A 22,169-nucleotide genomic window follows, 5' to 3' on the forward strand; every position below is an offset into this window, starting at 1 on the left:
AGTCGATAAATAAAGCCTGGTTATACCAAATCAAGATATTAAAGAAACACCAATAAATAAAAAGGAACCCCTTTATAAATTGCACTATTAAAAAGATTGAGATACCTCATTGGTTATAAAGTTAGTTATAGGTTAATTGTAACTTTTATATATCAAACCTCAAAAATAGTCAAACATTTGGGAAGATTACAATGTGGTAGAATAAATAAATAGAAAACGAACGTGAAAGTTGGTAGAACTATATTGAGTAAATGAGATATTTTTAAATATTTAGAGTATATCTTAAATGAATAATAATGACTATAATAGTTTTTCTAATAGATACATCAGCATCTATGCTACAAAGGTAAGCTGTATTATTGAGAAAACAATTCCAAAATAAATACATCTTTTGTAGAACTTATATAGGAGGTCGTACTACTCTGTTAGATGTTGCAAAATCTGCAGTAGAAACCTTTGTAAAAATTCGTCAACGAAGTATGGATAGTCGTATAGACAGATATATGCTGTTAACTTTTGAAGACACTCCAAATAATATCAAAGCAGGTAATTAAACAATTTATATCTAATTGAAAGAAATTAACAAACTCTTGAGAATATACAATAAATGTTTAAAACTTGGATAAGTAACACAAATTAAAACTTCTAGTTAACATTATTCTGGCTAAACATTGGTAAAGAACTTGAGCAAAAGCTACAAACAATAAATTCAATAACTAATTCATTTATAGGTTGGAAGGAAAACTTAGCTACTTTTATGAACGAGTTGAAGAATTTACAGGCACATTCTTTAACTACTATGGGAGTGGCTGTAAAACAGGCATTTGATATTCTCAATATTAATAGAATGACTTCAGGAATAGATACATATGGGCAAGGTAGATGTCCATTTTTCTTGGAAACGGCAGTGATAGTTTTAATTACTGATGGCGGAAAATTAACAACAGGTTTGTGATATATTTAATAGTATAAATAAACTTATATTTAATTATAAACATTTAAAAATTCTTGAAACAAGAGAAAGAGAATTTCTAAAAATGGTTCACATACATATCAACAGAAAAGCTATCAACAACAAAAAAGATCAAAACAATTTGATTAAAATTTATATTTCTATTTGATAAAATTCTATGTAACTGTGAATAATTTGCATTGCTCCTTTTTTGTGATAACAACTAAGAAAAAAAGTTTTAGTGTATTTAAACAGATTTTATTTTGATATGCATTTGGCAGGTGATCTATACATCAAAATCATCTTTGGGACATCTATGAGATATTTAATATCTCTTATACTAGCAGATTATGTAAATGATTATATTTTGAACTTGAGACCAGGAGAAACTTTTATTCTTAATATCTTTTGAATTTTCACTAAAATTTCATCACTAAAATGATTACAATTTATTGTAGATAAATATTAAAACCCAACAGAAATAGATAGCATTATAATAGACATGGACCTTTATCACAAACTGGTCACTAAGCTGTTATTAAAACTGTATTCAAAAATAAATGGGGTCAATAATGAAACAAATTATTTTTAGTAAATGGTGTGCAGGAGGAGTTCAACTTACCAATGAATTCACCAATACCAGGATCAGAAATGACGAGGGAACCCTTTCGATGGGATCAAAGATTATTTGCATTAGTACTAAGATTAACAGGTATGTATCCCAAAATATATTGAAATAGCATAGGCTACAAATTAAGAAATTAAAGACTCTAATATATATATATATATATATATATATATATATATATATATATATATATATATATATATATATACCTTTATATACAAATAATTATTATATATATATATATATATATATATATATATACTAATTCTTACTATTAAAATTAGGTACTCCTGCCGTTGAAAGAGATAGTGGTCTAGTACCTAGCGATAGCAGTCCTATTGATGCTATGTGTGAAGTTACTGGAGGTAGATCATATTGTATAACATCTCATCGAATGTTAAACCAATGTATTGACAGTCTAGTTCAAAAGGTAAAAAAATAATGGCTATAAAGTTATCTAAAAGTGAGATACCGATAATAGGTAATGGCAAAACTTTCAAACAAATTGGAATTAAAATTGTAGTATATTAAACAAAATGGTTAGGTTAGGAAAATGTGATATCTTTAGCAGATACCGATGGACATATAGGAACTTAAACCACTTAATTAAATTTTCATTAATTTATATATATATATATATATATATATATATATATATATATATATATATATATATATACAAGTGGTCATAATATGCTCTGTCGCCTGTAAGGTCCTGTTAATCTTGCCTATTTCATCAGTCAATAATTCAAGAATCATGTATTTTGAAAAATATATATTTGATATTGTTTCTTATAAGCGTACTGGCAAGTGAACATACTTGCCTTTGGTAACCAAACAATTTGGAATCTTTATATGCCAGATTTCATATAGTGGAATTGTTTTCTTTAAGTCTAGGTGGTAAAGTCAGGGTGGTTTTTAACTATGAATATATTATTTTCAATTTAGGTTCAGAATGGAGTTGTAATAAACTTCGAAAAAATTGGTCCTGATCCCCCTCCTCCTCAATACGATAAAGAAGAAGGCAAAGATGACAATCTCAAAGAAAATGAATATGCAGAGATAAATGTTGATCGTGGTCCGAACATGCAAGTAAACACATCATGGCACAATTGTAGAAAAATGATTTATGTTCCCAAACAAAGTAAAGCATATTGTGTTGGTAAGTCATGAATTATTTTCTTAATAATAACTGCAGAACTATGTATACTCTCTTCTTTTTTTCTTTTTATATTAATGTGTTTCTTCCTTTGACTGATTTGCTTATATTTTGCTCATTTGTTAATCCCTATAATTTAATACATATTTCAACAATTAATTCAATAAAAGCATGTTCAAAATCAACTACAATCTACAGTTATAAAGATCCAAATGACGCCGTATGAAGTAACTCTAGTAACAGCCTACCCACAAATTCTTTGCTGGAGGGGACAACAGCAAACACACACTATTTGGATCATGTCTCATAGTAACCAAGCATAGTGGCTAACAGATCCATATAAAACTCCCGACCTTCTCGTTTTGTAATTGCAAGTGGTGTATACCACTTATTCTCAATGCTATACTTTGTACAAACTACCGGTCATAACTGTATAAAACTGCACAAATAAATCTAATTCCCAAATGTTTACTCAAATGGTTTATTTAGAATCTTTTTTACTTTATATGAGTGTATTATTGCAAATAGAGTTTCTTTTTTTATTGTGCATTCAGAGTCCGTGTGCTACCTTTCATGCGTAGAAGTAAGCTCGACCTGCGAAAGGTTAATATTTTCTAATATATCAGCTACTTTACACAAAATTAGTAATATATAAAACCAAATTTACATTTTTTTAGGGTATTGGCCTATACCTGAATCATTTTGGCCAGAAGCTACAGTTTCAGTACTTCCTCCCAGATCAGCTCATCCCAACATAAAGTTTGCCTGTACTAATTCTGAGCCCTTAGTTATTGAAAACCTACCGTTTGACAAATACGAACTGGAACCTTCGCCTCTTACACAATTCATCCTATCTAGAAAACAACCTAAGACATGTTGGCAAGTAAGTAACAGATGAATTTAGATTATTATTGCTAGATCATGTGAGTATATAGAGTGCATTGAGTTAATATTAAAAACAGAAAGAGCGAAGTATGGAAGCTTGTCCGAGTGGGCCAGAACTGTTGATAAAAAGAGAAAGAATATCAATACTCCACCTCTACATACAACTATGTACAACTATCTTTTTTGTTTTGTTTAAGTTATAAAAAAGTCAAGAATTGGCTACGAATTTTAACATCAAATTTGACAATTCGCAATTAAGTTCTTAAAGAAGTGGATTGTTATAACAAGTTGATATGTTATTGGTGTTAGGTTTTGTGAAACAAACTGTAGAAGCGTGGAAGAATAACGGAATAAAACTTTTAAATCAACTGTCAGTTAACCCCTAATTAACCCCCAGAATGGTTCTATTGTCTTCTACTTACCATTACTCAACAATGTATCAAATTTGGTATTTTTACGTTATGGGGTTGCAAAAAAATTAATTTTTTTTATAAATGTTTGGGCTCTACTTTGAGAACTTATAACATCATCTCAGGGATGCAACTTGGTACACAGGTAAATTGTCCCGATCGTCATATTTTGAGCTCCCCTATACGCATCTGCTTTGTGTTCTATCTTATACGTCATGGAAATATTTGTAGTTGAATATAATATTCCATCCTGTGCATACAGAATCATGTGCCTTTGCAAATTATTCAAATCAAAATGACAATAAACATCAATACTGAGTTGGTTGAATTTGTAGATTTCTTTTTTTTTTTTAATTGAAATGCGTTAAATTGAATCGAAATGTGTGTAATTGTGAGTATTGGTATTGTGGTAGAATCAGCATGTTCAGTATGAATATCACCAATGTTCCCAAAAATTCCAATTTAATCTGTGTACATCTTTTAGATTGTGAAAACTAAATTTTGGAAAAATTAAACGTCATTTTTAAGCACCTGTAGCTGGAGAGATTTCAATTTTAAAACCAAAACAAATTAAAAAAATTTAACCCACTGTATACCTATTTGTCCGATGTGATTTTGAAAGTTGTTCTTTGAACTATATGAATATAATAGTTTATTACAAAATTTCAAATTAAGATTTTCGATTAATTAAAAGTAATTTCTAATTTCTAAAAACTTGTTTTTTATATATACAATGTTGATATTTTTATATTATATTTATAACCATAATTTTAGTACTCAATGTCTGATATTAACTAAAAATCTACTCCTGTTGCGTATTCATTCATTCAGAGGCAAATAATTCCATTCACAAGTCAGGACTTATAGAAATAGTTTTTATATATTTGTATTGTTTTAGGTATTTGTGGCTAATAGTTACAAAAATTCAGAAGTAGGGCATCCCTTTGGATACTTGAAAGCAAGTACAAATCTAACATGTGTAAATCTTTTTGTTATGCCTTATAATTATCCTGTTTTGTTACCTTTACTCGATGAACTGTTTAAAGTAAGTACTTTCATAATATAACAGTAAATAAATAGATTATATTTATTTTTATATTTTTAAGATTCACAGGTGGAAACCAACAAATGAATGGCGGACCCAGTTTCAGAATTACACTAGAACTTTACCTGCATACTATGCTGGTCCATTAAGAAGAGCTCTTACAAGAATGGGTAATTTTATTATTTGGAAATTATTCACTATCAATGTGTTTAAAATGAATTGTTTAGATACGACAGATTCAATTTCTATGGGCTGAAAAATTTGTTAACATGCAATAATTTCATAACTTATATATTATCTAATTGTTTGACTAGGAATATAGGGATAAAAAAAAGCTAAATTTTATAAACTATATTTATTACTTAAATTTGCAGTACATAGTATTAATCCTACAAATATTTTATTACAGACACATTGGGATGTAGTTGAATAATATATATTAACAATATTACCAATATTTTTGTCAATTTGCTTCAATTCGGTTATATTAAATGAACAAGCCTAGGAAAAGTTGATTATTGAATTTATCTATTATTTTTGAATTCTTCGAAGTAAAATTTCTCAACAAAAACAGACAAAAAGGTCTAAGAAGTAAAAAGTTGAAGAAATGTATAATCTTTTTATTACTAATTACTAATACATTTGTTTTCATATCATCTCCATTTTTCATCTTTTCATGATTATAATTATAATATTATGAATCTGAATTATGAATATTGTGGGATCTGTACTCCATCATGGGAACTGTATTTTGAAATATATTTTCGTGTAATTCTTTTAGGCACGCCTGTAGCTTTAGCACAAACTTTAATTCCCGAAAATTCGGAAAACGGATTGAGTTATTCTATATCAAATTATTTAAAACGCTTAAAAAATCAAGCTAAAGTCGAATACGATAAAATGTGTAATGAAATTATCCAGAGACAATCAAATGTAAGTATATAAAATTGACTTGTTGAATATAAAAATTTCAACTATTTTGCATTTAATTTTCAGATGAATGGTTTAAAAACAAATTTCAATAGTCCCGAACAAATTCGAGTAGTGCCAAAAGTGACCTTAAAGAAAGAATTAGTTAGTCATCCATTGTTGATAGACCGATTTTCTTCTCAAAGAGATCAAATTTTGGATCAAGGTAATGTGTGGACTTGTACTTTAGATAAAGAAAGGCAAACAGTGAGCTTCAAAAATCCTTTCGATATACCAAGAAGCAGACTCATACAACAGGTAATTTACTCCCACGCTTTCATATAATATGAATTCGTGAATTGGGCTATCTTAATTCCCGTATAAAATTACATCATTTTAAATTTAGGATTATATTATATGTGAACACTTTAACAATATAGCATTGAAGAATATTAATTTTAATTTAAAATTGGAAGAATGTAAATTTCATATTATGATACCAAGTGACAAAAATAACAAAGTGAAGAAATAAATCATTAAAAAGATCATAGACACCTGATTTATAGGATTCAAATATCATTTATATAGGCAAAGATTTTTACAGAAACATTCAAAAAATCTCAACTTATTAGCAATATAGCCTTTAAGTATGTGGTTATTAAAATTATCCGTGAATTAACTTATCCACTTCACTTAAAATTTTATAATTAATAGCGACAATTAAATGCTTAAAATAATTTGTAGTTCCACATAAAGACTAAAATGTAATTGTTTACAAAAAAATTATAATTCTTTGAAACCTGTTCTACTAAAAATAGCAACATCAGATTAAAATAAGGAATGATCATGACTCTCGAAAATATTTCATTTTTAAGAAATTAATCTATAATTGCTGTTTTATTTTGCCTTACAAATTTTTTAAAAAATATGATAATTAAAATCAGGCTTATCTATTTTATTCTACTCTGTCCAATTCTGCGTTTTTAAGGTTACATTCAATTTTATACCAAAAATGCATTCTTGGTAAGATTAGAAAGTAATAAGTTCGTTTTTGTACAAACAGTTAACAAACAAACAAACAAACAATAACATTATTTTAACACTAATGTTTTTAATTAAACAAAGAACCACAAGAAAATTATTGAAATAAATTTTACTGACTTACATGAAATAGTTAGTGTACAAAAATCCTTACTGAAAAAAATTTAGGTTTCCTTTGTCTGACATAGCGTGATTAATACATCAACATGTTATTAGTCTTAGGCGAGTACTTAGGAAATGCTAGTACAGTGGTTACATATTGTACAGAAAAGTTTGCGAGAAAAAACTTATCAAATAAAAGTTCAGAAATGTGAATCGACATTGTAAAAACACTGGAAATGTGAAATAAAAAAAGTGAAATTAATTCAAGTAGTTCTAGAAAAATAAGAACAGTTAATCATTTTACATTTAAAGGAGCAATCTTAGCAATACAGACAAGTCCAAAAGCACTTATCAAACTACCGGATATCTACCGGATAAAGGAAATTTTTGGGAAAATTCATAAAAAAAATCAGCCCTATATACTAATTTTTTAAAATTCATTTTTTTTCCTCGACGAGGACTCCTTTTCACAACGAAACTTTAACCCCTCATAATGCACACAACTAATGTGTTGAGATTTCAGATATTTAAAAGGTATCAATATTACCAACACTCATTTGAAGTAAATTTGTGGGTACAACTTTAGTTACCTAATTAATTGGTTGCCACATTCTACCTGAATAAAAGATATACTTACAAATTTATGTTCCTTCCAAAAAATATCGGTAATATAATGGATGCTATTCAATGTTTTTTATCATGCAAATCCAACTTTTCAATTAGCGACGGCGTCACCTTTTCTCTAAATATCTCATATATCCCACACTTTCAACTAATTATAGGAGTCGTTTTTTGGTTAATGAGACATTTGGAAAATAATGATTACATTTTAGGTGGTTCGCATGAGAAATAATTTCTTGCAGTCAGACTGGGTGTCTCTAGACCAAGATAGTGCCCATTCTCTGCCAATTTCGCAAATGGGAAATTACCAAGAGTATCTAAAGAAACAAACCCCTCAATTACGAGAAATAGAATCAGCTCCTGTTAGACAACATATGTTTGGTAATCCATTCAAAATTGATAAAAGAATGATGGTAAGTAATACATAATCAGGTTCTGTTCGCTTCAACTCTCCATTCAAATATGTATCCTGTACAGAATTCTTCACTTATTATATATATTTCCTTTTGGAAGTATATTTTAAGTTGTCTTAATTGTTCATATCCTAATTTTGTCATATTTAGTTTTAATATCCAACTAATAGACTGATTATTTTAATACATTTTCATTTTGCAGGTTGATGAAGCAGATATAGACCTTGTTGGATCACCGACTGGTGCGAGCAGAAATAACAAGCGTCCTCTTCCAAATAGTGATAGTATCGTGAAAATACCATCAAAACGAAAACCTGGTCCACTTCCCAAAAATTATAAATTTTCCAGACCAAGCATAGACAGCCTACAACCTCCAAGCCCACAGGGATCTCCTGTTTCATCACCTATTCCATGGTTAGTTACAAAATATATATTATTTACAGGATTGCAGCAATTATTGTGAGTGAAATCAAGAATGGTAATGAACTTCAAAGCCTGCTAAAAGAATAATGCTCGTACATCAATTTACAATGTTTAAAATAAATCATGAATTAAATTCTAATGAAACTTGCAAGACAATAGAAATAGACCATTTAAATTAATAACTAAGAGATTACACCCAATCTCTATAATTAATTCTATGTACATATTCAATCTTTATTTAACATTATAGGTTCCTCACTCTATTAATTTTGCTGAAACAGTGTTCCAATTATGTAAAATATTCTTCTGTTTTAGTATACTACCGTCGTATTTCATTACACTACATTACTCTTATATAAATTTATATGAATACTAGCCATCTAACTATATGTATTTTATCTTATTGCCTCTTTTTCTGATTACCTTGGACTAGTAGTACATAATTCACGCTTTGTTTAATTATACATCTAGTTTGTTTACATAAATGCCTAAATATACAATAATTACCTTTTAAATGTTTAACAATGTTACGAACATAACTTTGGTTTCTGTCAACTTTGTCCTCGTGTCAGTTCAACTCATTCATATTGGCTTTTTTGACCTTCGGGGTTAATAACCACCACACTCCAAATCAATTGAGATGCTTCGTTTTTTGTGGCTCACGAACGAGTTTCATTAAAGTACATATTTCCATTTCAACACAACCCTATCTGAATAAAAGCTAACTCACATGTACAATGTACATATCTAATTCGCAGCATATAAGAAACTGTTTTTTTATGAATATCATGTAAAAAATAATAAATGTTGATAACAAACGCCAAGTTAGTGACGAAATAGAATGAGATGCTATCTACAATGCAAAATTTTAAATATTCTCTGTACAAGAGGGTTTGGTTGCTGCAACATGTAGGTAAACACATAAAAAATTGCAAGGGAACAATTTGAACACATATACCGAAACTTATAAATAGAATTTGGTTTTTTTTCTGAGGAAAACTTATATTGTTAGAAACTACATTAATTAATACAAATGGGTCAGGATTGACATCGGTACTAATTTCAGGGAATGGAAAATAACACAAAAATCTTTTCTGTAAGAAATACAATATTTATTAAAGTAGAACTGAGCTGAGGATAATTTATACTGTTTTTCGTATTTATTTACACTCTTCCTATTTGTGGGGTGAATTAATGAACACTGTCTCTTACGTTCGTAATTTATTTACACACTATACAATACACTCAACTTATAAATATCACTTGAAGATTTTCTGCGATTACTTTTACTAATTCAATCTTTTCACTACGACTATTTATTTAAAACTAACTTACTGCGCTACATAAAATTATTTATATACCACAAATAGAATTCTATAAAATTCTGGAACAAAAAGAAACACAAGAAATAAATAAATAGACTTTCCTAGAATTTATTTAAAAGAAATGTAATAAACCGCCTGCTATAATAAAAAGTTCACCAAAGAAGCTGATGAATTGAAGTAATTTATTATACAGGGAGTTCCTAAATTCACGAGAGAAAATGTGGAAGACATAAAATTATGATGAGTCTTTCTTTTAACAACATTTCCCTTGTTCACCCTCTTCGGAGATATTACCCCTGTAAAGTGATGAATAAAATTGAGTTTTTGAATATTTTTTCTCTCAAATTTATGTAAAGAAAATTTATATTATGTAAATCCCGTGCCATCGAAAATGTCACTTGTATTTTTCGAATATCCCTTTTAGAGTGAATTAATCAAACCCTGTTTTTGAGATTTTCTTTTATATCTTCACTGCATAGTTTATTACTTAATAGAGAATAAAAATCATGGAGTAGATATTTTTTTCCATTAGAAACTATTGGTTCTAGGTAAAATTTTAAAATTAAAAAATGTAAACAAGCATTTTTATTGTATAAAACTAAATCTCAAAAAAATTAACTAACTCTATCTTATATGATATCAGCGTTTTTTACATTAATACATTTCATAGTTCAGTAGTATTTGTTCAGTTTTCTTTGCAGGTTAAGTTCGATTGAAAAAGAATTAATACGTTTCGATGAAAGTCCTAGTCTCATAATCAACGGTCTAGAAGTAAGTCCTGCATCGAGCCCTCTAAGTGAACGCTCCAGGTCTCCATCACCTCCGAATGTTATACATGATCATCCGTCTTATAGCGTCGGTGAAATTAATTATATCTCTCGTCCTCCTTCAATCACCACAAATTACACTACTACCAGTATTTTAGATACTAATACTACAAATTCGTTAGGCGATTTTTATTTTAGTATTTCGCCAACAGATGATAAACAGATTTCACAAATTTTGAAAGAGGCTAATTTGAACCACAATAGTATCGGTTCTGTTAATTCTACAACAGTGAATAGCAATACTCAATCAGAAAACAAATCAAAAGTAAGTAGAGTAAATCTATTCTTACTGTGTTTGCTTTAATTTCGTAAACAAAATATTATAATTAAATTTAAAGAATTGAAAATACTTTGACATATGGAGTCTTTATTTACTAGATATAAAATGACTTATGTTGCACCAAATTATATTTTATAAAAGTAATTTTCTTGAATACGTTTCTTAAAGTGTGAGTGAAAATGTGTAAAATTCCAAAGTATAATTGTATGATAAATATTAGCTTTTTACTTATTTTAGGTAGAAGAATATATACAGAACGAAAAAGAGATAGAAAATCAAAACTTCGAAATTCGGAAAAATCTGAATCGACTAGTGCGAAAACCCGGTAAAAACTTTACGGAATTATTCAACAATATAAAAACACTGAAAGGTGATATTGATAATCAAGCAACAATCGTAAAATTGATTATAAGAGAATCTCTGAGATTTAAAAGGCAACATTTGGCTAGTTTATTGGAAGAACACCTAAGGACTATAACAAACGCTGACAATAAATGAATTTTTTAAAGGAAAAAGCGTAACAATATTTATGTTTGTATAAAGTGATTAAAACAATTGAATTAATTTTTTTATATATAAAATTATGTAAAATATATATTTCATCAATGATTACTTGTAATATGTTGCAACTATTCCTTATTAATATTATAAGAAGGTAACTCCATAAATTAGCACAATAGAAGGAACATATAATTATTATAACTCATGTTTAAATCAATCATAATTAAATTTATTTTTAGGAAGGTCTATATATCATGACTCGATATAATTTCCTATTTTTAGCTTTGCTTCTCTAGTTTCTAATTTTTTATCTCCTTTCTCACCTCGACTATCCTTTCTACTTTTTGTCGATATTTCTTCCACTCATTCTACGTTTTATTATCTATTTAGATAATCTTACATTATTCCGTAACGTTTGCCTTTTCTATCTTTTATTTCTATTTTCTATCTGATTTTCTGTAGAATTAACTGTATTTAAATTATTGGGGGGTTCTTCTATTTCTATTTTATCGATTTTAATTTTTAAATTCGATGTTTAAAGAGTTAAGATCATAATGGTACAAAATCGAATGATAATATTGAATTAATTTTGCGCTGCCGAGTTTAACTGGTAGAAGGCCGGGGTTATCTTGGAGATTCCGTGGAGTAATAATTTCTTGGAATCCGAGAATTCCCGGTAATCTGAAATAATAATGTGAAGTAAGAGTCTAAGGAATTTAAAATTTTTAGTGGGCGTTTGATAATGTCCATATGTCTTTTACCTAGTATTGCCGTTGTCACGGTTTTACGTTTCATGTTTATTGTTTATAGCCTTATCGAATTTACTGGAGTTTTTCAGTCTTTTGTTTTTTCTAATAAATATATTTTGGTTTGGTGTGAATATTTTAGGATCTTCGCGAGTTCTTTTGATTTTTTCTAAATGATTAGTTTTTTATTTAATTAGATAAGAAATAATCTTTGAGTACAATAGTTTTGCTTCGTCCTTATGTTGGTTTATGTAAGCATTTATCTAATTCTAAATTGAATAGATCATTATCCGAAATGTGAGCGTTGACAATATCTATAGGTTTTAATTTTAATGTAGAGTGGATAAAATTATTATAATCCAAAATAGCAAATAGAATTTTATTTTTTATTGAGATATCGGAGAATCCTTGTGTATTTAATAATCTCAAGTGTTCGGTTATTGTTGAATGGAAACGTTCAACAATGCAGTTTGATTGTGGGTGGTCTGGTGAACAAGAATGTAATTTAATTTTATGTGGACTTAAACTTCGGTTACAAATGTATTGTTAAATTCTGTTCTGTTATCACAAATTATTTGTTTGGGTATACCGTGATGACAGAAAAATTTAATAAGATTATTAGCAACTTCTGTTCCTGATAAGGCTTCTAAATAATAGGCTTGTACTGTCTACGATTGTTAGAAATACTGAATTTTCGAATGTGAATGAATCATTTAGTATTTGGTTGCCCATATTATTGTTAAAAGTTCTTTCTCAAGTGTTGAATATGATTGATCTGAATCGTTTAGTGTTCTTGATGCATACGCTACGAGGAGATCTTGACCTATCGGGCCTTGGAATAGGATTGCTCCTAACGCTACATTTGACGCATCTGTTGTAAGGTTCAAAATTTTCGAAAAATCGGGATACTGTAAAATGGGTTCATTTATGAGTATATTTCTGCAAGTTTCGAAAAAAATTTCTGTATTCGATTTTAGCACCTTTTTTAAGACATTTAGTTAGAGGTTTTCGTGATTTTGGCAAAGTTTTTAATAAATTGACGATAATATCTGAGTAGTCCGAGAAATACTTTGATCTGTTTTGGTGTTTTCCGAGAAATAAATGAATTTTGCATTATTATCAATTCAAGGTGAATCACTCTCGTATATTCTGCGTGGGCTTTTTTGCAGTTATCATGGTCTTACTATTATCGAAAGACATTTTTAATTAGAGCTGAACCGTAAATGTTCGAATTTTTTATAGGTTATTATAATTTACTATTTTTTTTTACTGAATCAGTGACCCCTTTTTAATATAGAATGCCTAATAAAATGTAATTCTGAAATCTAAAATATGTAAACATAAACAAGTCAACATTATATAAACGTTTCCATAATTTTATTTTTTTATCAACTTTACTACTACTCAGGGCCCATATTTCAACATAACGTCTCACAGATAATTGATTTAAAACAGAATTAATGATACTACATGAGGTATTAATAGTCAACAGGTAGTCCTAAGTTACAATGCATTACTTAAAAGTAGTATTTTAGAATATTTTAAATTTATTTATAAAAAAGATATTTTGTATAAAAAACTTAATTTCAATGTCTACATACTATAAGTTGTTTTCATTTGTTTATACAGTAATTTGTAAAATACTTTTTCGGTTTTTGTTTAATTATTAGCTACCATTATGTCTTGTCAACTTATATCAGGCATGTGTATTTTCTGTGCTATATCCTAGAATCTATCTTTCCCTGCTAGCAATTCGTGATCGTTGAGCATTTGGAGATCTTGAAATTGTAAGAATTTGTCTTGATCCCGGATATGAGCATAGTTTGCAGAAAGGCACATGAGATAATGAATCTGGAACAAAATTGTCAACTTTAATATTTCATACTTAATTTTGCCACTCTTCATTTAATCTAAAATTGCTCAAGCTTTCTCCATATTTAAATATATAACTATATGAGTTATTGAAATTGTTTTCTGTTGCCACTATTTAAAAAATTAATTTATAATTATTCACTAAAAATGTGATTTATATATTATTTATATGAAATACAGGGTGATACTTTACATACTCCTACCATATGTAGAGTCCCTCAAGGACGATATCACGTGACTACTAAATAAATATAATAAATTCTAGTTGGCTATAGAGTATAGATTTTTAAATTTTTTTCATGATGCAGTCATGCATACTAATATCAAGCTTTCGACTGGTATTAGCTAAACTTACAAATTCCATGAGCGGCTTTTGAAAAATCAATTTAGGGATTGGTATTGGACATTGTACCCTGATTTGATTCTTCAAATTCACAGAAAAATTTCTGGCAAACTAATAATCGTACAAAAAACGGTAGAATATCTATGACTACCTTCTCATATCCATGAGTGGATTAGAAAAACTTGTCTATTTTCAGTTCTTTTATTAACTTACCAGACTCAATATTACAAGTAAAGAAGCGACAGTCGCCAAAATGAACATTATTTCGATTTTTTCTACATGATCTTTACAAAACCCTTTCACAGCACTTTCTCCTGACACTTTCATGTGCTCTTGTCTTGTACCTTCTGGAAACATGAAGTCTAAAACACAAATAATATGTAACATTTCAGACTAGGGATATTGTTAATGTAAACTTTGTAAACAAGTTCAAATTTCATATATATAAATAAAAGTATATACTTACAGAATTGAGTTAAATCAATGTCATCTTGGAAAGATGCTACTCTTGGATTTTCACACATTTTCCAAAATACTGTGAACACAAAAGTGGAAATCACCAAGAAGCAAAACATTATCAGCCAAGCTAATTGTAGAGTATAAGTTACACACATGAACTAGAACAAAAAAATGTATATTGACAATTTTAAATTTGTTTCCATGAAATTTTTAAGTTAATGGCATAAAATATATAAGGATTTTATTGCGCAGTAACGCCACCAAATGAATCACAACATGAATATAGCCTAGAAGACATAAACCATTGTAAAATCTATTTGGATGGAGATATCCTGTGTGGCATGTTAAGAAATGGAATATACCCATAATCCAATGAAATTCAAACATATATTGAAGAATAAAATGTCACAATCAATTATGTTAACACATTATTTCATATACCCTAGACCAGTAGGGCCCAAACCGCACAGAGGGGCAATTTGATTTTTAAGGGTGACAATTCGACAATTGATTTCGCAAGTTTAAAGACCCGATATACATTGTATAGATATAATTAGTAAGTACTTGATTTTATTGCTTTATTTTTGAAAAGCTAAACATATTATATTAAGGAACAAATAAAACTCTTGTCGATGCAAAAGAGAAGATATTTGGTTGCATCACCTTAATTGATTTGAACAGTTTCTCGGCTCAAAAAATATGAAGTGACTACTTTACTTATCACTATCAATTATTTGAATATTCTAGCTGCTGATTTGAGAGGAAGTTTTACTGATTTAAGACAAATTGCTTTGTTATCAATTACCAGGTGATTTTTTTCTAAAACTTATTCTTATTAAAGTTAATTTCATTATTTTCACAATTCCCAACCCAATTTTATTCCAGTATACATATTGTTCTATTGTTATCTCCAACAGCATAAAATAAAATGGAATAAAAATAAAAATACAGTAGGAGCATTTTAATGTACAACAGTAGGTAACTCCATTATAAAGGAAATTAATGCATTGCTTCTATCAAAAAATTTCCCAGTCCAGTGTTGATTACCATAAAGACAAGACTGTGGCTTTCTTTGAAAAATGATTCAAAGGACAAGTCCTACTGAACTTTCCCCCAAATTCAGTCATTTTTAGGCAAAACCCATCTTATCTTTCCCGAAAATTGAACAAAATTCCAGTTTTAAAAAAGATGCACAGTCGCAAAGTAATTTTTTAAAAGCTGCAATTATTAATTTTCTATATAACAGTTCTATTATAACATTATTGTTTATTATAATACAACTTAGTTATTTTATCAATGAAATCCCAATGAAGACGACAGAATTCTTTTACTGAATTTTTTGCTCCTTTAAGTAAGAATAGAACAAATATACATTTTTGAAACTACTTACAATTGCACAACTCAGTCTGCCACTAACTCGCCAACCCCATCCCCTATAAACTTTGTGTCTAGTTGCACCTGTTGCCAGAAAACCCAAGGTCAAAATCATCAATCCAAGAGCACCCATACATGCTCCTATAAGAACAAATGTCATCTTTACAGCATCCATCCTTAAAAATCAAAATATTTTAAATCATAATCATATTTATTTTCATACAAGTTTAAACTCAATTCTAAACTGAAATCCACTCATTGATAAGCAAATTTCTCGTAGAATAAAATCAAATAGATTTACACAGAGGAAACTAATCCAATAACTGAATTTTGGGGGAATCTAAGGAAACATTTCAGTTTTTATCATGTTAATTTAAAATAACTGTTAGGTGGGGCATTCTGGAATAGATATACATTGGAACGAAGTTTTTGTCAGCTAATTTATGAGCATTTCCATAGTGGGATTATGACAAAATTAAACCCCAAAGTGTAACTTTAATTTATTTCCAAGCTTTCGAATATGTATGTATTCATCATAAGGAACAATAAATAGGAACAGGAATAATAAAATTTAAACTTCGCATTTTTTAACAAATTAATGTAAGTAATTTTTATTATTATTATACTTTTATAGATACTTTTAAATTGTACTTTGACCATAATTTCAGTCTTATTCGAAAGCTTGGAAATATATTAGAATTAGTACACTTCAATCTCACTACGAAAACTATCTGGCAAAGACTAAGAAAGGCATTTTTTGTAGTTATTCTCAGTTGTCAAAACTTTGGCAACTTTTGTGAAAGGTAATTGAACTAGTAAGTAACTTCTTAGAGAGAACAATGTATTGTTACAATTGGAACAAGGAATTTCATGTTAGTCTATAAATTAGTTGGTGAAAATGCTCATAAACTAACTGGCAATTGGTTCCAATTCATATGTGAAGTCTCTGCAAGCTATTTTATGAGCATTTTCATAGTGAAATTAAACACCAATCTGTACTAACTCTATATTTCCGAGCTTTCAAATACTCAAGTATTCATCATCAGGAAATTAATTAATTTAAAATTGTGATGTCTTATATTTTGTTATTTCTTTTTAAAAAATTATTAAATCAATCGAATTCAACTTGATACTTAATAGAAATATTGTCATTTTGACCTACTTCTGTCTTTATCAAAATATGACTTGAAATATAAAACAGGATATGTAATTGATATTTGAAAATCAATATTCAAGTTTGTGGGTGACAGGTACTTTATTTTATTTTGATGTCTTTAGTACCAGTTTCAACATTAACAATTAATATTTGGTGATTTATAGAAAAGTTAATGAACTTTATAGAAATCGCAACTTAATATATGTACTAAAATAATCAATAAATCATTGTCAAATATATCTTTGACAAAACAGTTGACTTACCAAAATAATTGTAGATTAAAAACTTCACTAAACATAAGTACTGCCAGAGTTGCTCCTCGGTACATAGTACCACAAAAAATAACTACTCCTAACGCACACATTATTGTTGCAATGAGTGTAGCATATGGTACCCTGGTGAGGCATTTTTCAAAACAACCTGAACATAAGATTATAATAAATATATTATTATGGTGATTAAAGAACCAAGAAGTATATGTCAGTTACATTTTCAGAACAATTTTGAAAGACAAATAAATGCAAACTTTGTTTAGATTTTCATTTGAAACAATTCTTATAAGTAAAATAAAAGGAGTAAAGATTTCGTATATATATGACAGCATAGATTTTGTAAGCAATCTTTTTCATGATAAATTACAATAGCTTCTTACTTTTAGATTCGTATTCATCTTCTGATTCAAGGATTGAATTAAGTGAAAATACACTCGTTTGTGATTTTGATACATCTCTATCTAAATTTGTTTCTAAATAGGGCCTTTCAAATGTGGTGAATCTCTGGTTATAATTACTCGCCATATTCAGAAAACGAATAACAATGACTAATTCAAAAATTTGATTATTTATTCTTATCTTATAACTAACCACACCTGTGATAAGATAAATTGGATAACCAATCATCATTATTGTTTATAAATACTGGTACCTACCCATTGTGCTCAATGATTCATTCAATTCTTTACAATCTGGTTATAATACTGCTGATTTCTTAATTCAACTTATTCACATAATTAATGAGCAATCGATCACGAAGAACTATCAATTAATTAAGAAATGATCAACTGAAAAAAATGAAATGAAGATGTATTCACCTTTGTGTATAAAATTTCTCTTTTAGTGCATAATAATTGACATGTAAAAGTTTCAAGTATTTTTGTAAATTTTCATTTTGCATCTCTTTTGCTTCAATAAGAGTAACAAAAACAACAAATAAGTATAGAACAGTAAGAGTAGGATGTGGTTCATCTATGGTAGAAGTTAAAGTCCTGTATATATCGAAGCTCTACAATCGTTGATCGAAGCATAGATAAAATGTCTTTATCTCATATATGTGATACTTAAAAAATGAAGTTTTACATATATGCTTTATCGAAAGTACAATCGGGTCATTGATGCATTGAATTTAAAGTAAAGGAAGGAGCAATAAACAAAAGTTTGGTGGATCAGGATGGTTATTACATATAACGGTCGGCAATATTCGTTTTACCGTAGGCGCGAAATATAAAAATTATTTTATAATGAATAAAATTACATTTGTGATGTAAACAGAGTATTGAGTATGTTATCTTCTTCTTATTTTTTATTCTAGTATCTAACACATTAAGCTAACTAACTACTAAAACTAAGGTCACTAAACATTATACTTTTATAATCTAGACATGTGCAGTAACCTCTCCCTTCCCTAACTAAGGTTATATGTCGAATGCGACAAAGTTCCAATAACTCTATTTTTGAAGATAAAAACCTTTAAACTTAACAATAGAACATCTTTAAGTGAAAGATCCCATGGAAATTGTAAGGCGTTAGTGAATAATATAAAACTTAACAAATAGACTAGGATAGATATATTTATAAAAATTTTGAACAAAACAACGATTGGTAGCAGATCAAACTCATTGAAAAACTTAATTAAGAGAAACTCCAGACATACAGAAAGCTACAACTGCGTACAAAAAACAAACAGACAATCAAAAACAAAACCACCATTTAAAATAAAACATGTTATCAAAACACACAACCTTACAGCCACTACACTATATATACACTTCCTATAATAATAAGATTGTTAAGGCTTTCATAAAATTAACAACCAACTTTTCACAATTTAATAATCTTCTTATAATGAACCGGACAATAGATATTTAGAATCTAAAAGAATCCCCGAGTATTTCCGTTTAATGTGAATTGATCCAAAATTCAAAATAGCATCTCACATCTTCTTACACTGTATCTAGCTTCAATTTATTTTAAATTGTAATTATTTATTGAAAATACTTACATGATGTATTAGAACACAATCAAACATTTCTAATTGAGCTGTATATTGTCCAACATCTTGTTCTTACATAAGGAAAAAATTGAAATGGAGAAAAATTTTGTTGGTTAGCCCACAACTTATTAAATGACAAAAAAACTATAATAAATGGTCGAAGTGGGCATATTTCGTTCCTTTTGTTCACCGGTGTTGAATATATTAAGCTTTTAAAATCTCCTATAAAAATGAATCTATTGTATTTAAATCAGGGGAACGTGGTGGCCATGCAAAATCGGACTAATTCACCTATTAGAAAAAATGTAATTTTTTATATTTTAATTATTAATTTCAATTTTTCCTTATGCCCGTAATATGATCTTCGATAGTATGTAATACAGATGTTTATTTATTTATTAGTACTCCAAGAAATGTTTGATAATTACAATTTATAAAATTTTCTTCAGATTGTCTCTTGATGGCGAACGGTTTTCTTTGCATGTACAACGATCCAAAAATCTACATATCTCCTAAGCCATAAATTTTATCGAGTCAAACAAAAGGAACATTTTCATTTAAAAATCGATTGAAAAACTCATTTTGCTATCTTTAGATTGTAAAGGTGGTTCCTGTAAAAGTTACGGATTGTTAATCAAAAAATCTCCCTTCAGTAATAGTTAGACAAATACAACCCAACGTAACCACCAAAACCCCAGCCCTGCAGAGGAACTATTCCTATGTCAGGGCCTACTCCAACAAACCCCCCTCCTTACAAAAATCCTCCGTATCCTACCAAACTTTAACCAACGAAACTCTCCCTCTTATTATTTATTCCGCCAAGCATGGATATACGCAATCATCCATTAAAAATTAATGATGTTCGAATCTATGATTTAGAATATAAAATCTGATTAAGCAACTTTAATAGTCTATAACTCAGAAACGAGGAGTAGTGTGGGAACGTTTTTTTATGTTACATTATTTCACGTCATCTGCTCACTCCCCAATATTTGCATTAGTCTCAGAGCACCCTGTGTTATGAATTCAAAAAATTATTGGAAAAAATACTCTGTAGTGATTAATAGAATATTAGAAGCTCATATATATTTAGACTACGAAAATATTTACATCATTAATTAATTAAATGATACTTTTCCACAAACAAAATGTGAAAGATTAATATTTGAGAACACTAATTAGCATCATACGCAGTTTGATCCAAGAAGATGCATAAGATATTTATAATAATCTTGTAAAAATAAAAATAGAGTTAATTTCATACCTTCGCGGTCCCCTCGTTTTTTGCCTCATCCGATTTCGATGAATTTTTTTTAGAATCTTCGTTTGTACGGCGGATTTATGAAAAAAATATCGGAGTAAAAAATATTTAACATTATTTTGGTTAGGATAGGTTAGATTAGGTTAGGTTAGGTTAGGGAGGTGTGCTTAAAATTCAGAACAAATGTTCACATTTTCTGTCGACCTTAGATACCATTTTTTTAATAATGAAAATTTTCAATTTTCCAAAGTTAACTTTTAATATTGTACACTTGATTACAATAAGTGATTTTAATATATAATGTTTTTGTTCAAATACATTTAATGATTACTTAATAAAAAGATACGATTATATGTGAAAAATTGATTATTTTTAATTGTAAAAACATGATAAATCAACATTTTTGTGTAATTTTGTTTTTTAATTTGTTCGTTTTTTTGTGTAGATTATGAAAAAAAAATATAACAACTTCATATGATTATTTGGAAAAAAGTTATCAACAATTATACGTGAATGGGTATATTTTTCTGAACATTTGAGCCCTGAAACCAATATAAGTTTGAATTTTATTTTATTTTTTAAAAAATTCATCGAAATCGGATGATTTTTCGATTTTTTAGAGCCAAAAAACGAGGGGACCGCGAAAGTATAAAATTACCATGAAATAAATTCTTTGTATGCATTTCTAGCCATTATTTTCATAAATTTAGATATTCTCAATTACAGTATTGTGAATGTAAAAGACTTAAAAGTAATAATTTTAGAAATTTCTAAGATTCATACCCACCCTTAACTGTTATTTCTAGACAATGAACTTTTGAAATATTATGATTAGTAGAAACAAACGTAACTTATTTAAATTATATATAAATGTTTTTACTAGATTTTCTTTTAGCTGAGAACAATTTCAACTATTTTCATATTTACTCTATACCCAATATCAATCTTATCAGAAACTCTCTTTGTACCTTTCTTCTTATCAACAACGAATACTATCAATACCAAGAATAACTTCCTTTATGTCCGTAAAAAATTACTTCCTATAGGTAAACACTCTGGATATAGGTATTAACTAAAAGTCCACCCAACAACCAGAAAATTCCAATAAAAACCTGTCAAAACAAGTGGCCAAATCTTAGAAAAGAGCAACAGTGGAAACAACAACGGAG

At 28.5% G+C, this 22,169-nt stretch overlaps 2 protein-coding genes across 4 annotated transcripts; one reads left to right on the plus strand and one right to left on the minus strand.

The window, feature by feature from the left end:
• Positions 1-58: 58 nt before the first annotated feature.
• LOC130898180 (integrator complex subunit 6) lies at positions 59-11,629 on the plus strand. Of its 2 annotated transcripts, XM_057807267.1 has the most exons (15): positions 59-346; positions 398-546; positions 732-947; positions 1,545-1,664; positions 1,865-2,010; positions 2,529-2,742; positions 3,417-3,622; positions 4,933-5,079; positions 5,141-5,249; positions 5,861-6,012; positions 6,076-6,306; positions 7,965-8,165; positions 8,368-8,579; positions 10,615-11,005; positions 11,258-11,629. In XM_057807267.1, exons 1-15 carry the CDS (start codon positions 297-299, stop codon positions 11,516-11,518), a joined length of 2,805 nt encoding a protein of 934 aa, XP_057663250.1. In that variant the 5' UTR covers positions 59-296; the 3' UTR covers positions 11,519-11,629. The 2 variants fall into 2 exon arrangements, with proteins under 2 accessions (XP_057663250.1, XP_057663251.1); XM_057807268.1 differs by lacking the exons at positions 59-346; positions 398-546 and adding an exon at positions 577-674.
• A 59-nt stretch (positions 11,630-11,688) lies between these two features.
• On the minus strand, positions 11,689-18,619 carry LOC130898191 (proteolipid protein DM beta). 2 transcript variants are annotated; one of them, XM_057807283.1, is made up of 6 exons: positions 18,124-18,358; positions 17,735-17,891; positions 16,332-16,491; positions 14,949-15,099; positions 14,696-14,844; positions 11,689-14,118 (listed from the first exon to the last, which is right to left on the minus strand). In XM_057807283.1, the coding sequence occupies exons 1-6, from the start codon at positions 18,266-18,268 to the stop codon at positions 13,993-13,995; spliced, it is 888 nt and encodes a 295-aa protein (XP_057663266.1). In that variant the 5' UTR covers positions 18,269-18,358; the 3' UTR covers positions 11,689-13,992. The 2 variants fall into 2 exon arrangements, with proteins under 2 accessions (XP_057663266.1, XP_057663267.1); XM_057807284.1 differs by lacking the exon at positions 18,124-18,358 and adding an exon at positions 18,400-18,619 and having other exon boundaries at positions 11,694-14,118.
• Positions 18,620-22,169: the final 3,550 nt, after the last annotated feature.

Source organism: Diorhabda carinulata, chromosome 9 (assembly GCF_026250575.1).
Source record: "Diorhabda carinulata isolate Delta chromosome 9, icDioCari1.1, whole genome shotgun sequence".
Taxonomy (NCBI): Eukaryota; Metazoa; Arthropoda; class Insecta; order Coleoptera; family Chrysomelidae; genus Diorhabda; species Diorhabda carinulata.